This window comes from Misgurnus anguillicaudatus, chromosome 13 (assembly GCF_027580225.2).
Source record: "Misgurnus anguillicaudatus chromosome 13, ASM2758022v2, whole genome shotgun sequence".
In the NCBI taxonomy this organism is placed as follows: domain Eukaryota; kingdom Metazoa; phylum Chordata; class Actinopteri; order Cypriniformes; family Cobitidae; genus Misgurnus; species Misgurnus anguillicaudatus.
The window spans coordinates 15,969,116-15,989,956 of NC_073349.2; the positions used below are offsets into that span (position 1 = coordinate 15,969,116).

The 20,841-nt window shown below is 37.2% G+C and overlaps 2 protein-coding genes across 3 annotated transcripts; both read left to right on the forward strand.

Annotated features, from left to right (window-relative positions):
* Positions 1-379: 379 nt before the first annotated feature.
* On the forward strand, positions 380-9,624 carry LOC129430928 (tumor necrosis factor receptor superfamily member 25). The gene is made up of 10 exons (XM_055188564.2): positions 380-1,548; positions 3,166-3,214; positions 3,393-3,500; positions 3,587-3,709; positions 4,746-4,854; positions 5,727-5,773; positions 5,885-6,046; positions 6,269-6,306; positions 6,393-6,531; positions 7,334-9,624. The coding sequence occupies exons 1-10, from the start codon at positions 1,519-1,521 to the stop codon at positions 7,648-7,650; spliced, it is 1,122 nt and encodes a 373-aa protein (XP_055044539.2). The 5' UTR covers positions 380-1,518; the 3' UTR covers positions 7,651-9,624.
* Positions 9,625-9,895: 271 nt separating this feature from the next.
* On the forward strand, positions 9,896-20,301 carry ttc34 (tetratricopeptide repeat domain 34). 2 transcript variants are annotated; one of them, XM_073875163.1, is made up of 9 exons: positions 9,900-10,383; positions 10,476-10,536; positions 11,967-13,686; positions 13,767-13,989; positions 14,090-14,282; positions 16,005-16,171; positions 18,679-18,952; positions 19,034-19,248; positions 19,320-20,301. In XM_073875163.1, exons 3-9 carry the CDS (start codon positions 12,011-12,013, stop codon positions 19,845-19,847), a joined length of 3,276 nt encoding a protein of 1,091 aa, XP_073731264.1. In that variant the 5' UTR covers positions 9,900-10,383; positions 10,476-10,536; positions 11,967-12,010; the 3' UTR covers positions 19,848-20,301. The 2 variants fall into 2 exon arrangements, with proteins under 2 accessions (XP_055045184.2, XP_073731264.1); XM_055189209.2 differs by having other exon boundaries at positions 9,896-10,536; positions 16,005-16,102.
* Positions 20,302-20,841: the final 540 nt, after the last annotated feature.

Below are 20,841 nucleotides of genomic sequence, written 5' to 3' on the forward strand. Positions count from 1 at the left end.
TTAGAAAATGTGAAAAGATCAACCCAGTAACTTAGTTTTGGAAAACCCTTCTCTTCTAGCATGTGAAAAAATTGTTCATTGGAATTTGGCTCCCCTTGTGATGTCAGAAGGGGTAATACTGCCCCTTAATCTGCACTATCCAACCACGGCACTGCCATTTAGTGCAGAGATCAGCTCATTTGCATCAAATGGCACATTGGGTGGCACATCACACCTACAAAGTGGCATTTTTAACATGCTATAATAAATAATCTATATGGTATTTATAGCTAGAACTTCAAATACATACTCTGGGGACACCAAAGATTTATTTTACATCTTAAAAAAGTCTTGTGAAATGTAGTAAATGAGTGTAGTGCAAGATTTTGTTATCTTTCATTAAAATTAATTTCTTACAGTGGTAAAAATGGCAAGGGCTTATACTAAAAATGACTGTGGTAACTATGGTAGGCACATGTCTAATGTTTATTGAAACCGTTGTTACAGTGTTACTGATTTATGAACTGTACATTTCATATTGGAGTCTTATGCCATTATTGTGCCATTGCTTTATAAAATCATTCCTGTAACTTAAATGTTAGGGTTGCTCTGGATGAGTTTAGAATTAATAATATCTATACAGTAAATATATCTAGCATAACTAAAGCCACACCACTGAGAGTTATAGCTGACAAGCAACTCGGTATGGTCTTGTGGCCAATATGAATCCATTATTTTTGCTTTGCTACAGCAGAAATGTATAATTCCAGTGGAGATTTTGGCAATGTTCGGTCAAAACAATATATCTGTGTTCCTTAATCAGGATTCCAGGGTCCACTAAGGGGATCAAGATTATTTAAATTGGTTAAAAATAACACAAAACAAAACACTGTAAGCTAAAAAAAAAACTAGAAGGAAAATCTAGATTTTGTTTGGTCATTTTTTTATAAATATCTTTCTAGTTAGACTCTAGAATATTTTATAACAAAAAAAGTTTGTGAGGGTCTTCAAATATTGCAGACAATAGAGTTTCTTGAAGTCAAGGATGTTGAGAGCAACTGTATTAAATAAGTAAAAAAGTTTTTTTTTGTTCTCCACTGGATGTCACTGTTTCAATATGTGTGGTGTTTTTTTAGTTTTTAGTCACTATGTTGTCATACTGTTACTGTACTGTATGTATTCAAAGGTATCACAGTCAAAGGGAATACAGCTAAATCAAACCGTAACATATACAAAATGTATTTTATTAACTATATGACAGACTGTATACATGAAATCTGTACGCAGCCATGTTGAGCTTGGTGTGACGTGTTTTCCTGTTTCTCACATTTCCTTTAATCTTTCACTTAAAGCTTTCTAGTTTGGTTACTTAGCTTCCTGTCTAAACAGATGCTGTGTGAGAGTAAGATGAGTCTTACAAATGTTGACATGTAGCATGTAGTTGATATATTTCATTTCTTTGATCAGTCTATAATTTTAAATGCTCTTATTTTATCAATATTAATCATTCTTAAGCTGAAACTGAAGCACTATTTGACCATGACTGTGTCCACCTTGTGTTTTCATTTGGTGAGTACCCTACTTTTTTTAACAGCTTTGTTAATGTTACTACTGCTGATATTGTGCTGTAATAATTTCAGTTTTTCTGATTTTTCCTAATGTTTATATATTAATTAAATCATTGTAATAATTAATTATTTTGTTCATGTTGTGGTTCACTTAATGGTCACAGTATAACTGTGTTGTTTATAGTCTAAAGTGTTAGTTATGGTATCAGTAAACTATTATATATATAAATAATACATAGAAAGACCATAACTGAACAACACACATTTAAAATATAAGGCAAAGTTGCCTTAACACATTAGATTTATTCTTATGCCCTATGTCATAATACGTGATCGTCTGGTTCTTTGAACAATAAAGCATATATTATAGTAACCTAATATACGACATAGATACAATGAATGTTTTTGTTATATTATTAAGTTTGTGTGAATTGAAATTTAATTAATGTGTTCACATCAAACACACTCCACTATTAAACATTTTAAAAAGGACACATTTTTGGTAATGTTATTGGATTGTATCCATCGATCGGGGTATTTTATAGATTAACACAAAGATTTCTATCAGATTAAACGCAGGCTTAAATTCAAAACGGCATAGATCAATTATAAAGCAAGACATTATTGGAACTCAGATCTGGGCTCAAAACATTTTTAAGAATTTAGTTTTTTAAATATGAATAAAATCTACACTTATCTGTACAACTGTTTGTATAAATGAACTATTTGTATAAATTATCATTTACAAATGACACAGTTAATTGTGTGCTATATGCCTTATTTGCTTGTACTGATTGTTTGAAGACTTAATGCTTGATTTTTGCAAGTTTTTTTCCTTGTCTTTGTTTACCTGCATCTTGTAATTTCAGTAAAATAGTTTTATGTCTGGTTAGAATTGGTAGGTGATTTCACATATCAGTTTGAAGAGCTTCTAAAAACTGATTCACATAATCCAACAAACACCAATACTGACAATTATGGTGTTTGTTGATGTTCCTCCGATCATTGTGTGAATTATACTTTAGACAAACAAAACAAATGTGGAAGTATCACACTTTAGATTAAAATGTTATTTTTGACAGCAGACACTTTTAATTTTTTTATATTAAAGTCAAAATTAACTTAAGTCATCACTTAAAAACGTGTTAGAAAAGCTTACATTTATAAAGAAATATAATCAGTTTGTAATGTAGTTTGGTCAAGGGATAGTTCACCCAAAAATTAAATTTCTGTCATTATTTACTCACCCTTAAGCGGTTATAGACTAAAAACAAATTTCTTTGTTCTGCTTAACAAAAAGAAAGATATTTTGAAAATGTTTGTAACCAAACCGTTTCTGAGCATCACTTCCATAGTATTTGTTTTTATGAGAGCAAAGAAATATATTCAGGTCTGTAACAACTTTGAATTGTCATTTTTGGGTGAACTATCTCTTTAAATATTTGTATGAAAAATATATTTCATTGTCGTGTGTTATAAACACAATGAAATGAAAGCCACAGGTCTAAGGGCATTTTGTCTCAATTATGAAAACAGTGCCTCTAAAACTGCATGTTTTGAGGTCATGTTTTTATTGTTTAATTTGATTGCCACTAAGCCTGTTATGTTTGTATTGCAGATATTTATTTTATTTGTCTCCCAATGCCAAAGTAAAACATGTTCACCAGGTCAGTTTTCAAGAGCACAAATATAATAATGTAATGAAGTTACAGCAAAACACACATAGAAGATGGATCTCCACCTCACTGGCACACATTATACATCTGTTAAGACATAATTGACATACATTGTAATGTTTTATTGCAATATTGTAAAAAACTGCTGGTTAAAAAACATTTTTTACAGGATTTTACACAAAAGGATCTAACTGTTTGCCGTGTGAGGATGGTACTTTTCTGGCCTATAGTAATGCCCGTGATTCTTGCCTGCCTTGCGATACCTGTGATACTGCCGGTAGGTTAAACATATACTGTAACACCCAGTCAATGCCTGAGAAATTTTTGATTTTAAATGTTTCAATGGGTGTGCTGATTTTACAGGTGATGAAGTTGAGGTCAAACCTTGCACAACAACACAGAACAGAGAGTGCAGATGTAAACCTGAGTTTTACAGATCTGATACATTTTGCAAACCCTGTAATATCTGCAGTAACTGCGCAGAATGTAAGTATTTTTAAACATTTATGTATCAGTGGGTAGCACTGTTGAAGGGTCCCTGGTTCAAGCCCTGGATGGGTCAGGAGGAGTCCTTTCTGTGTGGAGTTAGCATGTTCTCACATGTGTTAGCATGGGTTTATTTCGGGTATTCCGGTTTCATCCGAGTTTAATTGGAGATCTCAAAATTGCCCTTTGCCAAATGTGTGTACAGATCAACTTGTGTGGATTAACTCATGTATAGATTAACTAGTTCTTGAATATACATGCTGGAATGGCATTAGGAATAAATAAATAAACAAATAGTGTGCGCTATTTTTTTAGTCTTAATTTGGCCACAACTTTTTCTAGGTTTCAGCAAATGGAATGATTTTTAGAAAACGCTTTGAAATTCTTCAAAAACTTAACAATATAGCGTGGGCAAATTTACTACCTTTCATGTTGTTAGTGGATATAGTTAGTGGACATCCACTCAATTAAACTGCTGTAAAATGTTTCAGATTAAATTTTTATTTATTTATTTATTGCATAAGTTAATCAACCTCAGTACTGATCAAAACTACCAAATGTTTACAAAATTCCATGAGTTTAACTCTTTACTTGCCAAGTTTATAAGTGATGTCACTGATTTGGGAAAACACAAACACACACAATGACAGATTTTCAATATAAAAAAGTGACTGTGGATTGTTTTTTGTTTTATCTTTTTCACGTGTCTTGAGCATGTAAAAGATTAGTAAAAACATTGGCTTTGCACAAAAACTAAAAATGCATTAAAGCCAATGTTTGACATCGGTTATAATGAACTTGGCAATTGAAGAGTTACAATCATGGAGTTTTTGTGGACATTTGGTGGCTTTGATCAATACTGAGGTTGATTAACAGATTTATGAAAAAAATATTAATCTGATACATTTTTACAGCCGTTTAATTTAGTGGCCTTTTTTGGCCATACAATTTGAAAAATGCACAAGGGTTAATTTGCTGAGCAGAACTGTTTTTGGTGATGAAGTTGTGACTGCATCTTTTTTCTTTCATCTGTCAGGTACAAACTGCGAAAAGAAATGCAACCCACAAAACAGATTTACAACCACAAGGCCAATTTGTGCGGAAGGCGAATTTCTGGATTTCCGAAAATGTCGAAAATGTTCAAAGTATGTGCTTCCACAATTCAAACATTTCTGAACACTACTGATATATACATGAGATAAACATAAAATGTGTTTATTGGTAAATAATGCAATTTGAAAGATTTGGTTTGATTAGTCAAGCCGTTTAGCATGTAGGTCATCGGGTTGTGGTTTTCCTGTGCATAAGCATCAGAATTTCCTGCATTTCTGTTAAACATAACATTAACACAAGGTATTAGCTATAGATTAAATGCTGTGTCAGTTTCCAGCACAACTACCCTGTCAAAATTTTGGTTGCCTTAAAATTTTGAGTTCATTCAACTTAAAAATATTTGTTTATACAACTTTTTTTGAGTCAACTAATATTTTAAATTTAAATGAATTTCAAGGCAACCAAGTAACTTACTTTTTTAAGTTGAACCAGCAAATGTCTTTTTACAGTGTAAAGATGGTTCACATTTCAAGTCTAAAACCAAGTGGTAAATGGGACCGTGCCGCTTTTCTCTTTCTTTTTAAAGCATTTTCAACGTGGCATTCTGAAAAGTTGACATATTTTTAACTTGCTGCCGCGCACACGGCGTGTGTGTGACGACTGTGGCGCTCTCTATTTGAGCGAGCTTGTGGCGTGACTACATTCAAAATAACGTTTTTGTGCTTGCAAAGACACAAAATCTGAACCGCCCATAAGCACAGCATTTGCTGTTTTATAAAATTCTAGATGGTAAAAACACGAGTTGTTATTTCATTTAGTAAAACTGTGCAGATGTTTCTTCACCGATGACTTCGAGTACGATAAATTTGAAATATTTCAGTAAAAATAATCAATCAATCAATCCAAAACAGTTTGTCTGATCAAAAACGTCATTATATAAATTTTCAATGGCTTGATGTTTCAGATCTGACTGCAACATTGAGGCATGTAAATCCTTTTGTGACGAACAAGGTATCACAATTATAACATTATAAATGATTCTAAACAGAAATTGTATTTAAATACACTATTCGCATGATTAAGATATCTACTTGAGTTTTTTGACATTGTGTTTTTCTACAGATTTGAAACCTCATTATGAGTCACTCTTGTTGTTGTCTTTGATAATCGTGATTATATTGGGAGGTTTTCTGTGTCTTCTTCTCATATGGTTCTACAAAAAGAGAAGGCATTGCTTGCGAGCAAAAAACTGGCTGCAACCTCCAAACATTCAGATTAAACCAGGTACAAGCACACGTGCTTATTTAAATGAAATAAAGCATGTGTTTTGTTTGTAATAGGGAATTGATTCATCAAAATCTCGGTGCTTTAGTAGTGTTTGTTGTTGGGGTGATTCTCTGGTTTTGTGAGATTTCATAAACTGATATATTCTGGGAATTTTGTATGAGGTCATATTTGTGGTCATAATCAGGTATGCAGTGAATTTTTTTGCCCTCTTTGTTTCAGATCAACCGAATGATTTGTTCATCGTTCCTTCAACAACGGTTTGTAATATTTTTCTTAATAAAACTTTATGTTAGACCTATACATTCTGAAGCAGTGTTTAAAAATCACTTGTTTGTACTTGAAGGTGAGAAATAACTTGGCTTGCAATGAAACCACCATCAAACCTCGCTCTGGTGCTCCAGTGACCACCTGTCCACACAACATCATTAGTGGAGATTGGCAGAGCATCATGACCCCCTTGATTCCAAAAGGCGACTCAAAATGTAAAATAAGCTAACCATTTCAGATGTTTTAACACTGTTTTACACTGTTTTGCAGTGATAAAACACTGAAAAAATGATTAATTCAATTTACTCAATTTTTTTAAGTGATCTATTTATTAAGCTACATTTAAACAAAAGTTTTTTGTTTTGTTTTTCTATTTTTTTTTTTTTTTAAATGTAGCTTAAATAAATTAATTGCAACCACTTACCTTAAAAACTGAGTAAATTTAATGAATCATTTTTTTCAGTGAAGTTACATTTTTGTCAACTCTGAGTCTTATGCATTTGTCACGTACAGTAAGCGGATGTGAAATCGTGTGCTAAGCCAAAATTCTATGTGATCAAAGGCAAAAGACTTCTGAGAATTGTTAAATCAGATAAACAGTGGGCTTTATCTTCTGATAATTTTCACACTTTTGGTTTACGCCCTGATGAAATAAGCTCACAGCCTCACGTTTAAAGGTCAGCCTTTAAGAAACAAATGACACTGACAATTTTCAGAATACGAAAAATAAGTTTGATTTTGGTATAGGCTCTCACGAAATACCATTTGAACTGTTCCTATGCTCCTAGGGAGTCGTCACTTATATTTCCAGTGTGATGTTTTCTTATTAGTGACATAGCGAGTTATCAGATTGTATTAGCACTTTTTTCGTGTAATAAGTAAGTGGGAGGGAATTGACATTAGCCCTGACAGTGTGGGGTAGTTGTTGAAATGTTTTGTAACCTTTTACACACCATTCTATAGTAGTTACACCATATATTCTTATCTAAAGATCAGATCTGTATGTTTTTCCCCCAGTGATTCAGATTCTACAGAAAGAGTTGTGGCCAGCACCGGTGCTCTACACTATCATAAGAGAGATTCCCGTGCAACGTTGGAAGGAGTTTTTACGACTGCTCTCTATGACAGATGATCAGATGGAACGAATTGAACTGGAGGCAGGCCCTTCCTATCTAGAAAAGCAATACGTGATGCTACGTCTGTGGAGCCAAAGCGGCGAGGCAAAGCTGGAGAACATCTACTCAACGTTACACTACATGAACCTGTCAGGCTGCGCCCAGGAACTGCAAGAAAAGCTAGAGCAACTCCAAAATGTGAACACTCCCTCATCATGACAGTATCTTCTTATGTGTGAGAGTTGCATTCGAATTTTGCAACAGTGGACACTGTGTTGCAGACTTTTATATTATTAACAGGTTACTGTCATTATAATAATTGAGCAAATCTAAATTATTTAGTGCTGTTGTTATGGTATTTTTCATCAGTTGTTTGAATTATTTGTATTTTAAGTTCTTTGTGCCACAGTAAGTAATCACAGTACTGTACAAATGTGAATAGTTTAAAGGGGACATATCATGAATTGAAGTGCTATAATTGGGTCCCCAGTGCTTCTATCAAACTAGAAAGTGTGACAAAGAACATTTAGGTCATTGAAATTTGGCCCCTTAATAATACCGCCCCTTACTCTGCACTATAGAGACAGAGCGCAGTTATGCAAATTTGAAAACCACGCCCACCGGGGGGAAAACCATCCAACTGTCTCCATTGACTTTGTGTTGCGGGGGGCCGCCTCCTTGTCATTTCTGGCTTGTAACAAAAAACAGAATAATGCCTAAAATCTGCTGTGCGACAATGTAAACAGCTAACAAGCCAAAAAAACAGAAATACGTTTTTATAAGCTGTCGAGCCGTAAAACCCAGCCTTTAAGGAGAAAAAAGTGGACCCCGTTCTACTAGTAGGAGTACTATGAAAAGTTGCCTGTTTCCACTTTTGTGTCTTTAAACGCTCGTTTTTGTTGACAGCTTATAAAAACTTATTTACAGATAAAACTTAAAAACAGAATAATGCCCAAAAGCTGCTGTGTGACAAGGTGTACAGCTAACAAGCCAAAAAAACCCAGAAATAAGTTTTTATAAGCTGTCCAGCCGTAAAACCCAGCCTTTAAAGCAACACTATGTAGTTTCCATGTAAAAATGACTTACAGCTCCCCCATGTGGTTGAAAAGCGCAACAGTGCCTGGTATTAGACACTCTTCTGCAGGCAGGGGGAGGGGCGGGGCTGTGTGCTCTACCCTCCACCGCCACCGTGCTTGTAGCAGCTAAGAGGCTGCTCAGGTTACAGCAACAGTACAATTTGTCCAGTTAAAAGTTGTTCTATCACTGAAATAATGTTAGAGACATTATTTAAAGGTAAAAAAAAACTACATAGTGTTGCTTTAAGGAGATAAAAGTGGATCACCGACTACGTTTCCCTCTAGTGGGCGCAGTTCTATTAATAGTAGTACTATGAAAAGTTGCCTGTTTCCACTTTTGTGTCTTTAAAAGCTCGTTTTTTGGGGTCGGCGGCTTATAAAAACTTATTTCTGTTTTTTTTGCTTGTTGGCTGTACATCCTGTCACACAGCACCTTTTATGCATTGTTCTGTTTTTGTTGTGGGCCGGGGGTGACGGGGAGGCGGCCTCTCGCAATGCAGAGTCAATGGAGATGGATGGATTGTTTTTCCCCCGGTGGGCGTGGTTTTCAGGTTATGACGCGTTGCACTCTGTCTCTATCCAACCACGGCACTGCCATTTAGTACAGAGATCAGCTCATTTGCATTTAAAAGGACGCACCCAAAAAAACACACACACCCACACACCCACATTAATGCTCACACATATAAAGTGGCAGTTTTAACATGTTTTAGTAAATTATCTATATGGTATTTTGAGCTAGAACTTCACATACGTACTCTGGGGACACCAAAGATTCGTTTGACATCTTAAAAAGTCTTGTGAAATGTACCATTTAAAGGTAAATGAACAGTTTAGAGTTTAAGACTTTAAACAAAAGTGTAAACATAATTTTATGTATCGACTACTATAGACTGGTTTTTCAGGATAAACACTGGTGCTTATATTTCATGCCAGAAGTTCTCAGTTATATAGAATATGGCCATAAATATGAATAAGTTTATGTATTATTTTATACTCACCACCACAGTGTATATTTAGTTATTTTTTTAATAAATCTCAGATACTTGATGAATGTGTGGAATAATGGTTCTGAACACATCAAAAGTGTGACAGGAAAAGTGTGTTCGCCCGCGAAAAGTACTGACATTAAGTTTGATGAATGTCAGCACTCAGTTACTGTTGCCTCTGATCTATACTGAAGGAAATTTCCCCTCCCGTGGAGGTTAATTTCACTTCTGTTTCAACCACAGTGTACATCAAAAGCATTTTGAGGTCTTTGATTTGTTTGGATTTTTTTTAGGTTTTGTCATTTCTAAATGGTCGATGTTTCCAAGCTTGTATACAATCATAACAATATGGGTAAAAATCCTCTTGGTGAGGTTCTTAGAAACGTATGTTCAGTCGGAAATGTGAAGAGTCATTTCGTATTTCCACATAAATGACTGATGTCAAATTTATTAAGTCCTACCGCAGAAAAGGGAAGTGGATTTTACGAAAGCTTTAGTTTGTCGTGTCCATGGCAACCGGTGAACACACGCTGGTTCGCGTGCTTCCCTGTAGTCAAGGCTTTGATGTTAGGCTAAAGTAACAAAACAGGTGACTAAATAAACAGCATAATCTACGGTATATGAAGTTTTAAATCGATTGCTGCTTTAATGTCTTTTCGTGTAGCTGTAACGTTTTTTGCATCTTTTAAAAACTTTTAATTAACGTTACTTTGTTCGTCGCGTGCCTAGTTAAAGCTATGAATTCAAAAAGGACAGAAATCCTACATTTTTAAGTTTTGTAGTTTAGGGTAAACTGTGTTTTATGTAGACGTGTTTTTGTTTTGTTTTGTCTTATCGTCTTTCACTCATGGAGTTGGCATATTGAGTTTCAGCATCTTCGGCACCTGGTCAGAACTAAAGCTTTTCTTTAACCAAACGTTTAAAATAAAGCCATGGTTTAATAGTGTTTAAAAGCTGTGCTGTACCATTGCCACCCCAGAAAATCTTTTAGGAGTTTAAGTCAAGACCAAATGCTTGGACTACTCTCTTACAGTTAACTGGTGAGTAAAAAACTCTATCATGAGGTTTATACAATCCTGTGGCCGGTTGCATAAACATAGCCTTGATGTTAAGACTGCGTCTTAAGAATGAGTCTGACTAGCAATTAGTTAGGGCTAATCAGTCTTTTTATTTGGATTTAAATTAGACCAATCTATCTTTCTATGTAGCATAGGCCTACTTAAAACAGTTATGATCTTGAAGAAAAAAATTAATGACTAACTTTTAAGACTACTAGAGGTTTATGCAACCGACCACAGTGGCCGGTTGCATAAAACTTTAAGACTAGCTTTAAAAGTTAGTCATGAATTTTTTTCTTCAAGACTGATCATAACTGTTTTAAGTATGTTACATAGAAAGGTAGATTGGTCTAATTTAAATCCAAATAATAAGACTGATTAGCCCTAACTAATTGCTAGTTAGTCAGAATCATTCTTAAGACGCAGTCTTAATGTCACAGCTATGTTTATGCAACCGGCTACATCTATGTTATTGCTCTATTCAAGAGGCTATTTAAAAAAATGTACATGCAACTTTGTGTTGTTGTTGTTGTTTTTACCGAAAAGTAACAAATAATTGATATTGACACATTTATTTGCAGTGTAAAAGTTTATGGGTTCGAACCCCAGGCAACACATACTGATAAAAATGTCACTTTGGATAAGCTTTTAAATGGAATATACTAATTTTCCAGCTCCCATAGAATTAAATATTTGATTTTTACCGTTTTGGAATCCATTCAGCTGATCTTTGGGTCTGGCTGTACCACTTTTAGCATAGCTTAGTATAATCCATTGAATCTGATTAGACCATTAGCATTGCGTTAAAAATTAACCAAAGAGTTTGGATATTTTTCCTATTTAAACCTTGACTCTTCTGTAGTTACATCGTGTACTAAGACCAACAAAAAATTTAAAGTTGCGATTTTCTAGGCAGATATGGCTAGGAACTATACTCTCATTCTGGCGCAATAATCATGGACTTTGCTGCTGTAACATGGCTGCTCAAAAATAGTCCCCGGCCATTGAAAGTTACTAAGGGGACTATTTTCGGCTGCTGCGTGGTATCATTGCGCCTCCTGCAGCCATGTTGCGGCAGCAAAGTCCTTGATTATTACGCCATATCAGCCTAGAAAATCGCAACTTTTAATTTTCTGTCAGTCTTAGTACACGATGTAACTACAGAAGAGTCAAGTTTTAAATAGGAAAAATATCCAAACTCTTTGGTTATTTTTAGCGCGATGCTAGTGTGGTCTAATCAGATTCAACGGATTATGCTAAGCTATGCTGAAAGTGGTACCGCCAGACCCGGAGATCATCTGAATTGATTCCAAAACTGTAAAAATCAAATGCTTAACTCTAGGGGAGCTGAAAAATGAGCATATTTTCAAAATGTCGCTTTAAATGTAAAATTATTTTAATGTACTTTCAAGGTACGTCTGCGGAGGAAATGTGAACAGGATTACAGAGAAGAGAGATGAATGGCATCCATAAAGAAGCTGCCAAACTGTGCAGAGAAGCGGATGAAATATTGTTCTCCGGGGATCCTGAAAAAGCTGCAGCCCTGTACACCCATGCTTTTCAAAACCATGCCGGATCTGCTGTGGCGCACATGCGGGGTCTCGACAAATGCCGTTTGGAGGAGGTGATCTCGACCCTGGAAGCCTGGCTTGATGGAGTTTCGCAAAACCCACTTAAAGGCCTTAGCAAGGGTCTTGTGGCTGTATTTCTGTCTACATTATCCCCCAATAATGTTTCTGCCTCTGTCTTTAAGATGGAGTCGGTCCTGCAGGGAGCAAGTCATGGATCGGATGAGATCTTTGCCCGGTGCTCCAATCTTTTGGAGGGTAAACAAATGCCCCAGCCGAGGGCTCACACACGGTTAGTTGTGGAGCTGACCAGAGCGTTGGCTTGCTTGCTGTCAGATCAGCGAAATCCAAAAGGTCCCCGGTTGTATCTGCAGGCGTTTCAGGGAAATAAATCTGAAACTGTTAGACTTGTCAAAGAAAGGCAAACACAGCATGTACCATTATTAATCGAGGCATTTTACCAGCAAATGTCTCCGGGATTTTCTTTTTTCCATATTGAGCACCAGCTGGAAAAAAGTAGACCTGAGAGTAAACAGATTGATGCTTCTGAAGCGGTCGAGTTTTTACTTGCCATTTTGCCAAATCACATCCAAGTCAGAGAGCTTCAAGCTGCAGTCTTGTTTTCATCTGGAAAGTTTGTGGAAAGTGCAGAAGCTTTAACCCTGACTCTTCAGATGAGTACATCACAAACCAAGATGAACACATGTAATGGCCATGTGGAGCATCACATGTCACCAGAAAGGAGAGCTTGCTTATTGGTGGGCAGAGCGGCGGCCCTTTTTTCAGCAGGTGGGAGAGCAGATGAAGTCTGCAAAGACCTGGGTGATGCTTTTGCAGTTCACCCAGCAACAGCAAGGCAGCAGTTCCAAGTCCTGTTCTCCGACAATGACATAGCGGTGGCAGCTTGCATCCAACTACGTCAGCAGGCAGAGAAAGGTGTGTCTGAGTTCAGAGAAACTGTTCTTAGGAGGCCTGACCTGCGCTCGTCGAAAGGGGTGGAGTTGTTGGATCCAGTTATCGCTCAGCTCCGAACTCTCTGCCATTTAGAGTCGGGCGGAGGAGGTAGGGAACTGCGTGTACGTTTGGCAGATTGCCTTCTTATGCGTGGGGAACATAGAGAAGCCCTTTCCATAAGTAGCCAGCTAGCTGCTGCAGCTCCATCCCAGCACAGCTACCAGAACACAGTGCAAGTTCTCCAAGGGTTTTCCCATCTTTTCACAGAGGACCATAAAAGCGCTCTGGAGGATTTCCAGGCCGTGATTGAGCACAATGCTCCTCATCCGCCCAGCTGCGTGCGTGCACTATGTGGTAGGGGTATCCTGCGCATGATAGCTGGTTCACACTACCTGACCGCTCTGGATTATGTTACGGCGAGTCGATTGCAGTTGCAGGAGACTGCTTTAACTGTGAGATGTCTGGTGCCGTGGAATTACCGTGGGTTGCTTTGCACCGTGTTGCTGGAACAGGGCAGAGCTATGCTTGAGGGAACCGATGAGCAAAAAGGGGATTCCAGTTGTAAAGCACAACACGAGTCTGAGCAGAGTCACGTCAATGAGAATGAAAGGTACATGTGCTTTCTGGTTTTCAGCGTCTTGCTATCTGTAATGTCTTATCTCTTTTTTTGGTTTCCTGTGTTTGCTTCAGGACTGCGGTTGGCGTGCACGCACTTGCGCTTCTCCTAATGGAGCTGCAACCTGGTGCAGATGGTCCTCAGATTCTCACAGCGGATGCTCTGTACCAGCTGGGGCGTGTTGAGGAGGCGTACCGGCTTCTTCTCAACATCGAGCGCACAGCTCCACGGCCACCGATTCTCGCCCGCCTCGCAATTTTGCAGCTGCATCGTGGCTTTCTTTATGATGCCTATCAGGTATTTTCTCAGCAGCACTTGCATTGAAACTAATGAAATGTTTCTATGATAATAAAATAGTGGTTTATTGATAATGAGTAACCTTTCAAACGTCCTACAGCTCTTGAAGAAACTAATTCTTTCTGGAGACACCAGCTGTCTGCGCCCTCTACTCTCTGTAACATCTGTACAAGATCGAACCCTTTTGGAAAACCATTGTAACAACGCCTCAAAACGTATTTTGTGTGGCCAGCAGTCAGAAACTGCCATAAGGGAAGCTGTGACCTATTTGTCCATCGCCATTATGGCTTCAGGTAACAAGTCAAAATGTTATTTAAAGAAAAAAGAGTCAAATATGATTTTCCAGTGGGATGGGGGGTAACTCCCCAAAATTTAAACTAGCATTTAAAATGCCTCTTGATATTTATACAAGGAGTAATGATAACATAATGTACAGTTGACAATTCACTCCCCCATTGTTCAAACCAAATCTACTCCCTTAACTCAAAATGTGATTCTTCGGAAAAACTGCAGTTGTATGCTTACGGGAACTCACACCACTGTTTGTATCTAAATGACGCAGTTTGTTTTTTCTACAGAAAGTACCAGAAGAATTCTGTTGTCCTCTATTTTAAAGTATTTGGCACATTTTTGTAACTTTTTGGAAGTCCTGCTTCATTTCTGACAGTGATGTAGTGGATATGAGTGTCATTGGTAACACTTTACAATAAGGTTGTGGAATTTTTTAACATAAGGAAATGCATTAGCTAACATGAGCTAACTATGTTTATCAGCATTTATTAATCTTTGTTCATGTTGGTTAATATCAGTACAGTTGTTCATGTTAAGTCACTTGCATGTTAATTCTGTTTCTCAATCCGGAGGCTGAGGTCGCATTTCTAGGCTGCATATGTCATCAAGAGAGTCTTATTTCAGAATATTAAAAATTATAAAATTGACTGTTCTTCTTAGTAATAAATTGTTGTAATATGCTTACATTGTGAATGTAATGCTTAGTTAAACCAGGCTTGATGACGTATGCAGCCTGCATATGTGACTTTCGCAAGCCTCAGAGCTCAGACGATGACATGTTTGTCCTGTGGCAGCTACCGCAGGTTTTCATTGCGTTTCGAAATTGAGGTTGGTTGCAATTCACATGCCGCTAAAACCCCACATTACAGATTTTAAAAAAAATGATTAGTAAATGCTGAAAATAGCATTAAGTAAGATTAATAAAGCTGTAGTTAGTTTATGTTAAGTAATGCATTAAAGGGATAGTTCACTTTTAAATGAAAATTCTGTCATCATTTACTCATCCTCATATTGTTTTAAACCTGTATGAATTTCTTTTTCTGATGAACACAAAATAAGATATTTTGAGAAATGATGGTAAACACACAGCATATAGTGACCATAGACTTCCATAGTAGTAATAACAAAATACGATGGAATTTAATGGGTACCGTCAACTGTGTGCTCGCCATCATTTATCAAAATATTTTCTTCATCATTTATCACAATATTTTTTCCTACTATGGAAGTCAATGGTCACTATCTGCTGTGTGTTTACCATCATTTCTCAAAATATCTTCTTTTGTGTTCATCAGAAAAAGAAATTCATACAGGTTTAGAACAACATGAACAACATTTACCAGTTAAAGGGTTAGTTCACTCAAAATGTATCATTTTCTCATGTTGTTACAAACTGTTCAATTTTGTTCTCATGAACATGAAGATTTTAAGGAATGTTTGTAACCAAACCGATCATGAGAACCTTTCACTTCCATAGTAGGAAAAAAATACTATGGAAGTTAATTGGGCTCATGAACGGTTTGATTTCAAACATCCATCAAAATATTTTCCTTCATGTTCATCTGAACAATGACATTTGTACAGGTTTGTAACAACATGAGTGAATAAATAATGAGAGAATTTTCATTTTTGGATCAACTATCCCCTTTAACTGAAATAATGCAGCAAATAAACATAAGATTTTTAAAGATACATGTCATTTGAATGTACTTTATTCCTTATAGGCGGTGGAGCAATAGATTCACTGTTGGAGAGAGCAAGATGTTATGCTTTATTGGGCCAATGGAAGACTGCCATCTTTGATTTTACTACCATCCTTAAGGTGAACCCAATTCATGTGCAGGCATTGTGTGGAAGAGGATTCACTTATCTTATGCTGAACCAGCAAAAGGTGTAGTAGTTATTACAGAGACTTCACTGTATACTCGTTTATAAGAACCAATTCATGTGAAATTAGGGTGGCCATTCGTGCCAGTTCCGCCGGACACGTCCCGAACATGTTTTCGGGTGCGTTCTCCGGAAGTCGCGTTTCTCGACCGCATACGTCATCGAGGTTCTCACATTTCAGTTAAAATACATTCGAAAATTAAGATTTATTTCTTTTAAGAAATACAATCATTGTAGTTTCATTCTTACCTTGAAATGTAACGGTTGCTTTTCTGAAATTGAACCCGAAATATTTAACCTTGAGGACGTATGCGGTCAACCAACGTGACTTCCGGAGAACGAACCCGAAAACATGTTCGGAACGTGTCCGGCGGAACTGCCACGAACGGCCACCCTATGTGAAATCCAGACCAAAGTTCAGAGGTGGAAAGTAACGAATTACATTTACTCACGTTACTGTAATTGAGTAGTTTTTTTGTGTATTTTTACTTTTTTGAGTAGTTTTTAAAATCTGTACTTTTACTTTTACTTAAGTATGTTTTATTTAAAGTATTGTACTTCGCTACATTTTAAATAATATCCGTTACTGAGTAAAAAAAATATTTTAAAAAGCAAAGTGATAAAGACGCGAAACGGATGTAAATGGGCGGGGCTCGGGGAACGCGCAAAAAGAACCATGGAGACGGACGAGACAGGCGCGCGCTAATGCAGACCCGCCTCAGTTCAAATCTTATGAAAGAAACCCCTGGTCATATTTAAGCGACCACTTTCCACTGACGCGAAGCGAGTGTTTCATTTGTATGAAAGGTAGGATTCATGCTCTTAAGTACGAAATTGCACGACGCGTTTTTAATACCATGCGCATTATCTTCCGAGGTCTAGCAGCTTCGCGTCAAGTCAAACACAACTTCAAAACGTCCTCGAAAATGCGCAGGTCATTAGACATTGCAGAGAGAGACAGAGAGAGAGAGAGAGAGAGAGCGCGCGAGAGAGAGAGAGCAAGAGAGAGAGAGAGCGCGCGCGAGAGAGAGAGAAGAATAAATGTCATCAGGTACCCAGGTCAGGGAAGTAAGAAGATAATAAACGTGTCAAATGTATATAGACATGGCACTCATCTCATTATATGCTCATTTAAACTAGATATATAGTTTAATAAAATAATGTATGTTACCAGCAATACATCAATTACAACCTTACTATAGTGATTGTATTTACAGGCTGCTGACCACCTTCAAAAGTGCATAACTCCCATGTAAAAATCATTAAACAATTCCATAAATGTTTCTTACTTTAAAAAAGCCTTTTATTTTATTAACTTTTTGTTATTGCACTTTAATTGTAAAGATGTTCCTACAATTAAAAACAACTAGTTTGAGATGTATATTCCCTTGTCGTTTTTGAACTATACTAGAATCCTCCACCTCTTCCCGCTGTAAAAAAAGTAACTTTTACTCCGAGTAAAGTTAAAATGACTTACTTTTTACTTTTACTTGAGTAAATTTTTAGACAAGTAACTTTACTTTTACTTAAGTAAAATATTATTAAAGTAACTTTACTTTTACTTGAGTACAATATTTTAGTACTTTTTCCACCTCTGCCAAAGTTAAAGCGACACTCCACTTTTTTTGAAAATATGCTCATTTTCCAGCTCCCCTAGAGTTAAACATTTGATTTTTACCGTTTTGGGACTGGGTCTGGCGGTACCACTTTTAGCATAGCTTAGCATAATCCATTGAATCTGATTAGACCATTAGTATTGCGCTAAAAAATAACCAAAGAGTTTGGCTACCCTTCCCATTTAAAACTTGACTCTTCTGTAGTTACATTGTGTACTAAGACCGACAGAAAATTAAAGATATGGATATGGCTAGGATTATAATCTCATTTTGGCGTAATGATCAAGGACTTTGCTGTCGTAACATGGCCGCAGGAGGCCCAATGACACCACGCAGCACCCAAAAACAGTCCATTTAGTAACTTTCAATGGCAGGGGACCATTTTCAGGCAGTGCGTAATAGCACTACACCTGCTGCAGTCATGTTACAGCAGCAAAGTCCTTGATTATTACGCCAGAATGAGAGTATATCTGCCTAGAAAATCGCAACTTTTAATTTTCTGTCGGTCCCAGCACACAATGCAACCACAGAAGTTTTAAATAGGAAAAATATCCAAACTCTTTGGTTAATTTTTAACACAATGCTAATGGTCTAATCAGATTCAATGGATTGTGCTAAGCTATGCTAAAAGTGCTAGCGCCAGACCCAAAGATCAGCTGAATGGATTTCAAAACGGTAAAAATCAAATATTTAACTCTATGAGAGCTGGAAAATGTCCCTTTAAGAGCAACACATTTTTATTTCATTCAATCTTTCACCTTAGTCAGTATTAAAGATATCAAGGTTATATTTTCACATAATGTACTTTACATCATGTAGGATGATTTTATCGAAAACAATTCAAACTTGTTTAAATGTAAACATTTTTTTAAAAGTTCCTATTCCTATTCTTCAGGAATGCATACAAGACATACTGGTTGCTCTTCAGTGTGATGCTAAAGAGGTCTCTCTGAGCATGTCGTCCCTTAAAGACAAAGCACGAAGGCTCATAAGTGAATGGTTGGATCAGCACTGTCGTAGCAGCCTTTCAATGATTCTATTGGCCAACCCAGTACCCTGCGGGGAGGAGCATCTTCGAGAGGCCTTTTTGATTTGTGGAGTGCTAATGAACACTGACTGCAGGGAACCTAGGTGGCACCTCCTATACATAGATACACTACTTGCCAAAGGTGAGCAGTACTGAACGTTTAAATGTCACAAACAAAGCATGTAACCCTATGTAAAATGTATTGTTTGATCTGTTCGTCAAGGGGAGTTGAATGCTGCAGGTGCACACCTGAAGCAAGTGTTTGGTCTGGAGCCAAGGGATGCCACAGCTAAGGCCAGGTGGGGTGTAGTAAAAACCTGGCAGCAGAACTACAAACTGGCTGCCAACTATCTGAGTGAGGTGGCAGAGAAAGAACCAGCAACTCTGGACTTTCTCATCTCTCTTCTGCAATCATCTCAGAGAAAACGAGTGGCACAGGTAGTAGTAGTCATAAATGTTTTCTGTATTGTTGTTGCAATGTTATTCTGCAGTTATTTGTGTTCTTCCAGGTAGCATCTCTGCACGCCAGCAGTGTTTCTCAAAGCGGTCAGTGGGAACACGCTTTAGCCCTGCTGACGCTAGCAGTACGAGCGGTCAGTGATAAAAAGCTTAAGTACCTTAGGCAGCGTGCTGCCTGCCTGGCTCATCTGGGCCTTCACGAAAGGGCTGTGTCCGACCTCGACAAGGTCATCGAAGGCCACAGCGGTGAGGATCATAGGGTCTGCACAGAGGACCTTTGTCGCAGAGGCCGCAGTCTGCTGCTGTGTTCCCGCGAAGAGTCCGGCTTACAGGATTTTTCTCAAGCCTTGGACCTGCATGAGGAACAGGCTTTGCTGTACCTGGAGGCTGGACCAGAAAGACAAAAGCTTGCTGATCTCTTTTTGCGCTTTGCCCTGCAAAACTTTGGAGAGCAGCAACTAGACAAGGCTTGGCTTCTGACAGAGACCGGACTTAAATTAGAAAGCGATCACGCAGAACTGCGTAGGCTCAGGGCTAGAATAAAACGAGAGGTTTCAGGTCCATGTACAGTCCACTGAAGATTACACATACACTCTAAAAACAAACGGTGCTATATAGCACCAAAAGTGGTTCTTTGCTCGTAATCATAGAAGAACCGTTTTTAGTGCCATATAGCACCGGTGAAGCACCTGTGTAGAACCATATAGTGCTATGTAGAACCAAATGTGGTGCTATAGTGGTGCTATATGGCCCCTATATGGTTCTACACAGGTGCTTCACCGGTGCTATATGGCACTAAAAACGGTTCTTCTATGGTTACGATTCAAATCAACAGTTTTGGTGCTATATAGCACCGTTTGTTTTTTTAGAGTACTGTACTGAAATTATTCATTATTATTGATGAAGGAAATTTCCTTGATGTAACAGTTACAGCTGTGGGTTATGGTGACTCATATACAGCCACGGAACGAATTAAGAGACAATTGCAGTTTTTACTTTAATCATCATTTCTAAATATATTACGACAATTTCTGTCCAGTGTCTGTTGAATTCCAACAAAAGCAGAACTCATGAGCGACATAAAGTCACACAGTAGCAATGTAAAAGGCTGAGTGGATACAAAGACACATTAAAGATGTGATTAAGAATCAGGGTTATTCCATAAAAGTTAAATAATAATTACATTTAAGACATTTTTTCTAAATGTCTTAAATGCGTTATTTAGACCATGTTTTCCCCATTCATAAAACATTTTTTTATTAGGAACTTAGCAGAAATATTGTCGGTAAATATCATTTTACACATACCTAATAAATAGTACATTTAGAAAAACTGAAATAATATTGAAGTGATCTCTTAATTGTTTTTCTGCGGCTTTATATACAGTGAGGAAAATAAGAATTTGAACACCCTGCTGGTTTGCAAGTTCTCCCACTTAGAAATCATGGTGGGGTCTGAAATTGTCATCGTAGGTGCATGTCCACTGTGAGAGACATAATCTAAAAAAAAAATCCAGAAATCACAATGTATGATTTAACTATTTATTTGTATGATACAGCTGCAAATAAGTAT

Excerpts from the sequence above, each read along its gene's own strand:
- LOC129430928 (XM_055188564.2), top strand. The coding sequence starts at position 1,519 with ATGACTGTGTCCACCTTGTGTTTTCATTTG. Across the intron at positions 3,215-3,392 it reads AAGTAAAACATGTTCACCAG|GATTTTACACAAAAGGATCT; the intron begins GTCAGTTTTCAA and ends CATTTTTTACAG. Across the intron at positions 3,501-3,586 it reads CGATACCTGTGATACTGCCG|GTGATGAAGTTGAGGTCAAA; the intron begins GTAGGTTAAACA and ends CTGATTTTACAG.
- ttc34 (XM_073875163.1), top strand. The coding sequence starts at position 12,011 with ATGAATGGCATCCATAAAGAAGCTGCCAAACTGTGCAGAGAAGCGGAT. Across the intron at positions 18,953-19,033 it reads AGATACACTACTTGCCAAAG|GGGAGTTGAATGCTGCAGGT; the intron begins GTGAGCAGTACT and ends CTGTTCGTCAAG. Across the intron at positions 19,249-19,319 it reads AGAGAAAACGAGTGGCACAG|GTAGCATCTCTGCACGCCAG; the intron begins GTAGTAGTAGTC and ends GTGTTCTTCCAG.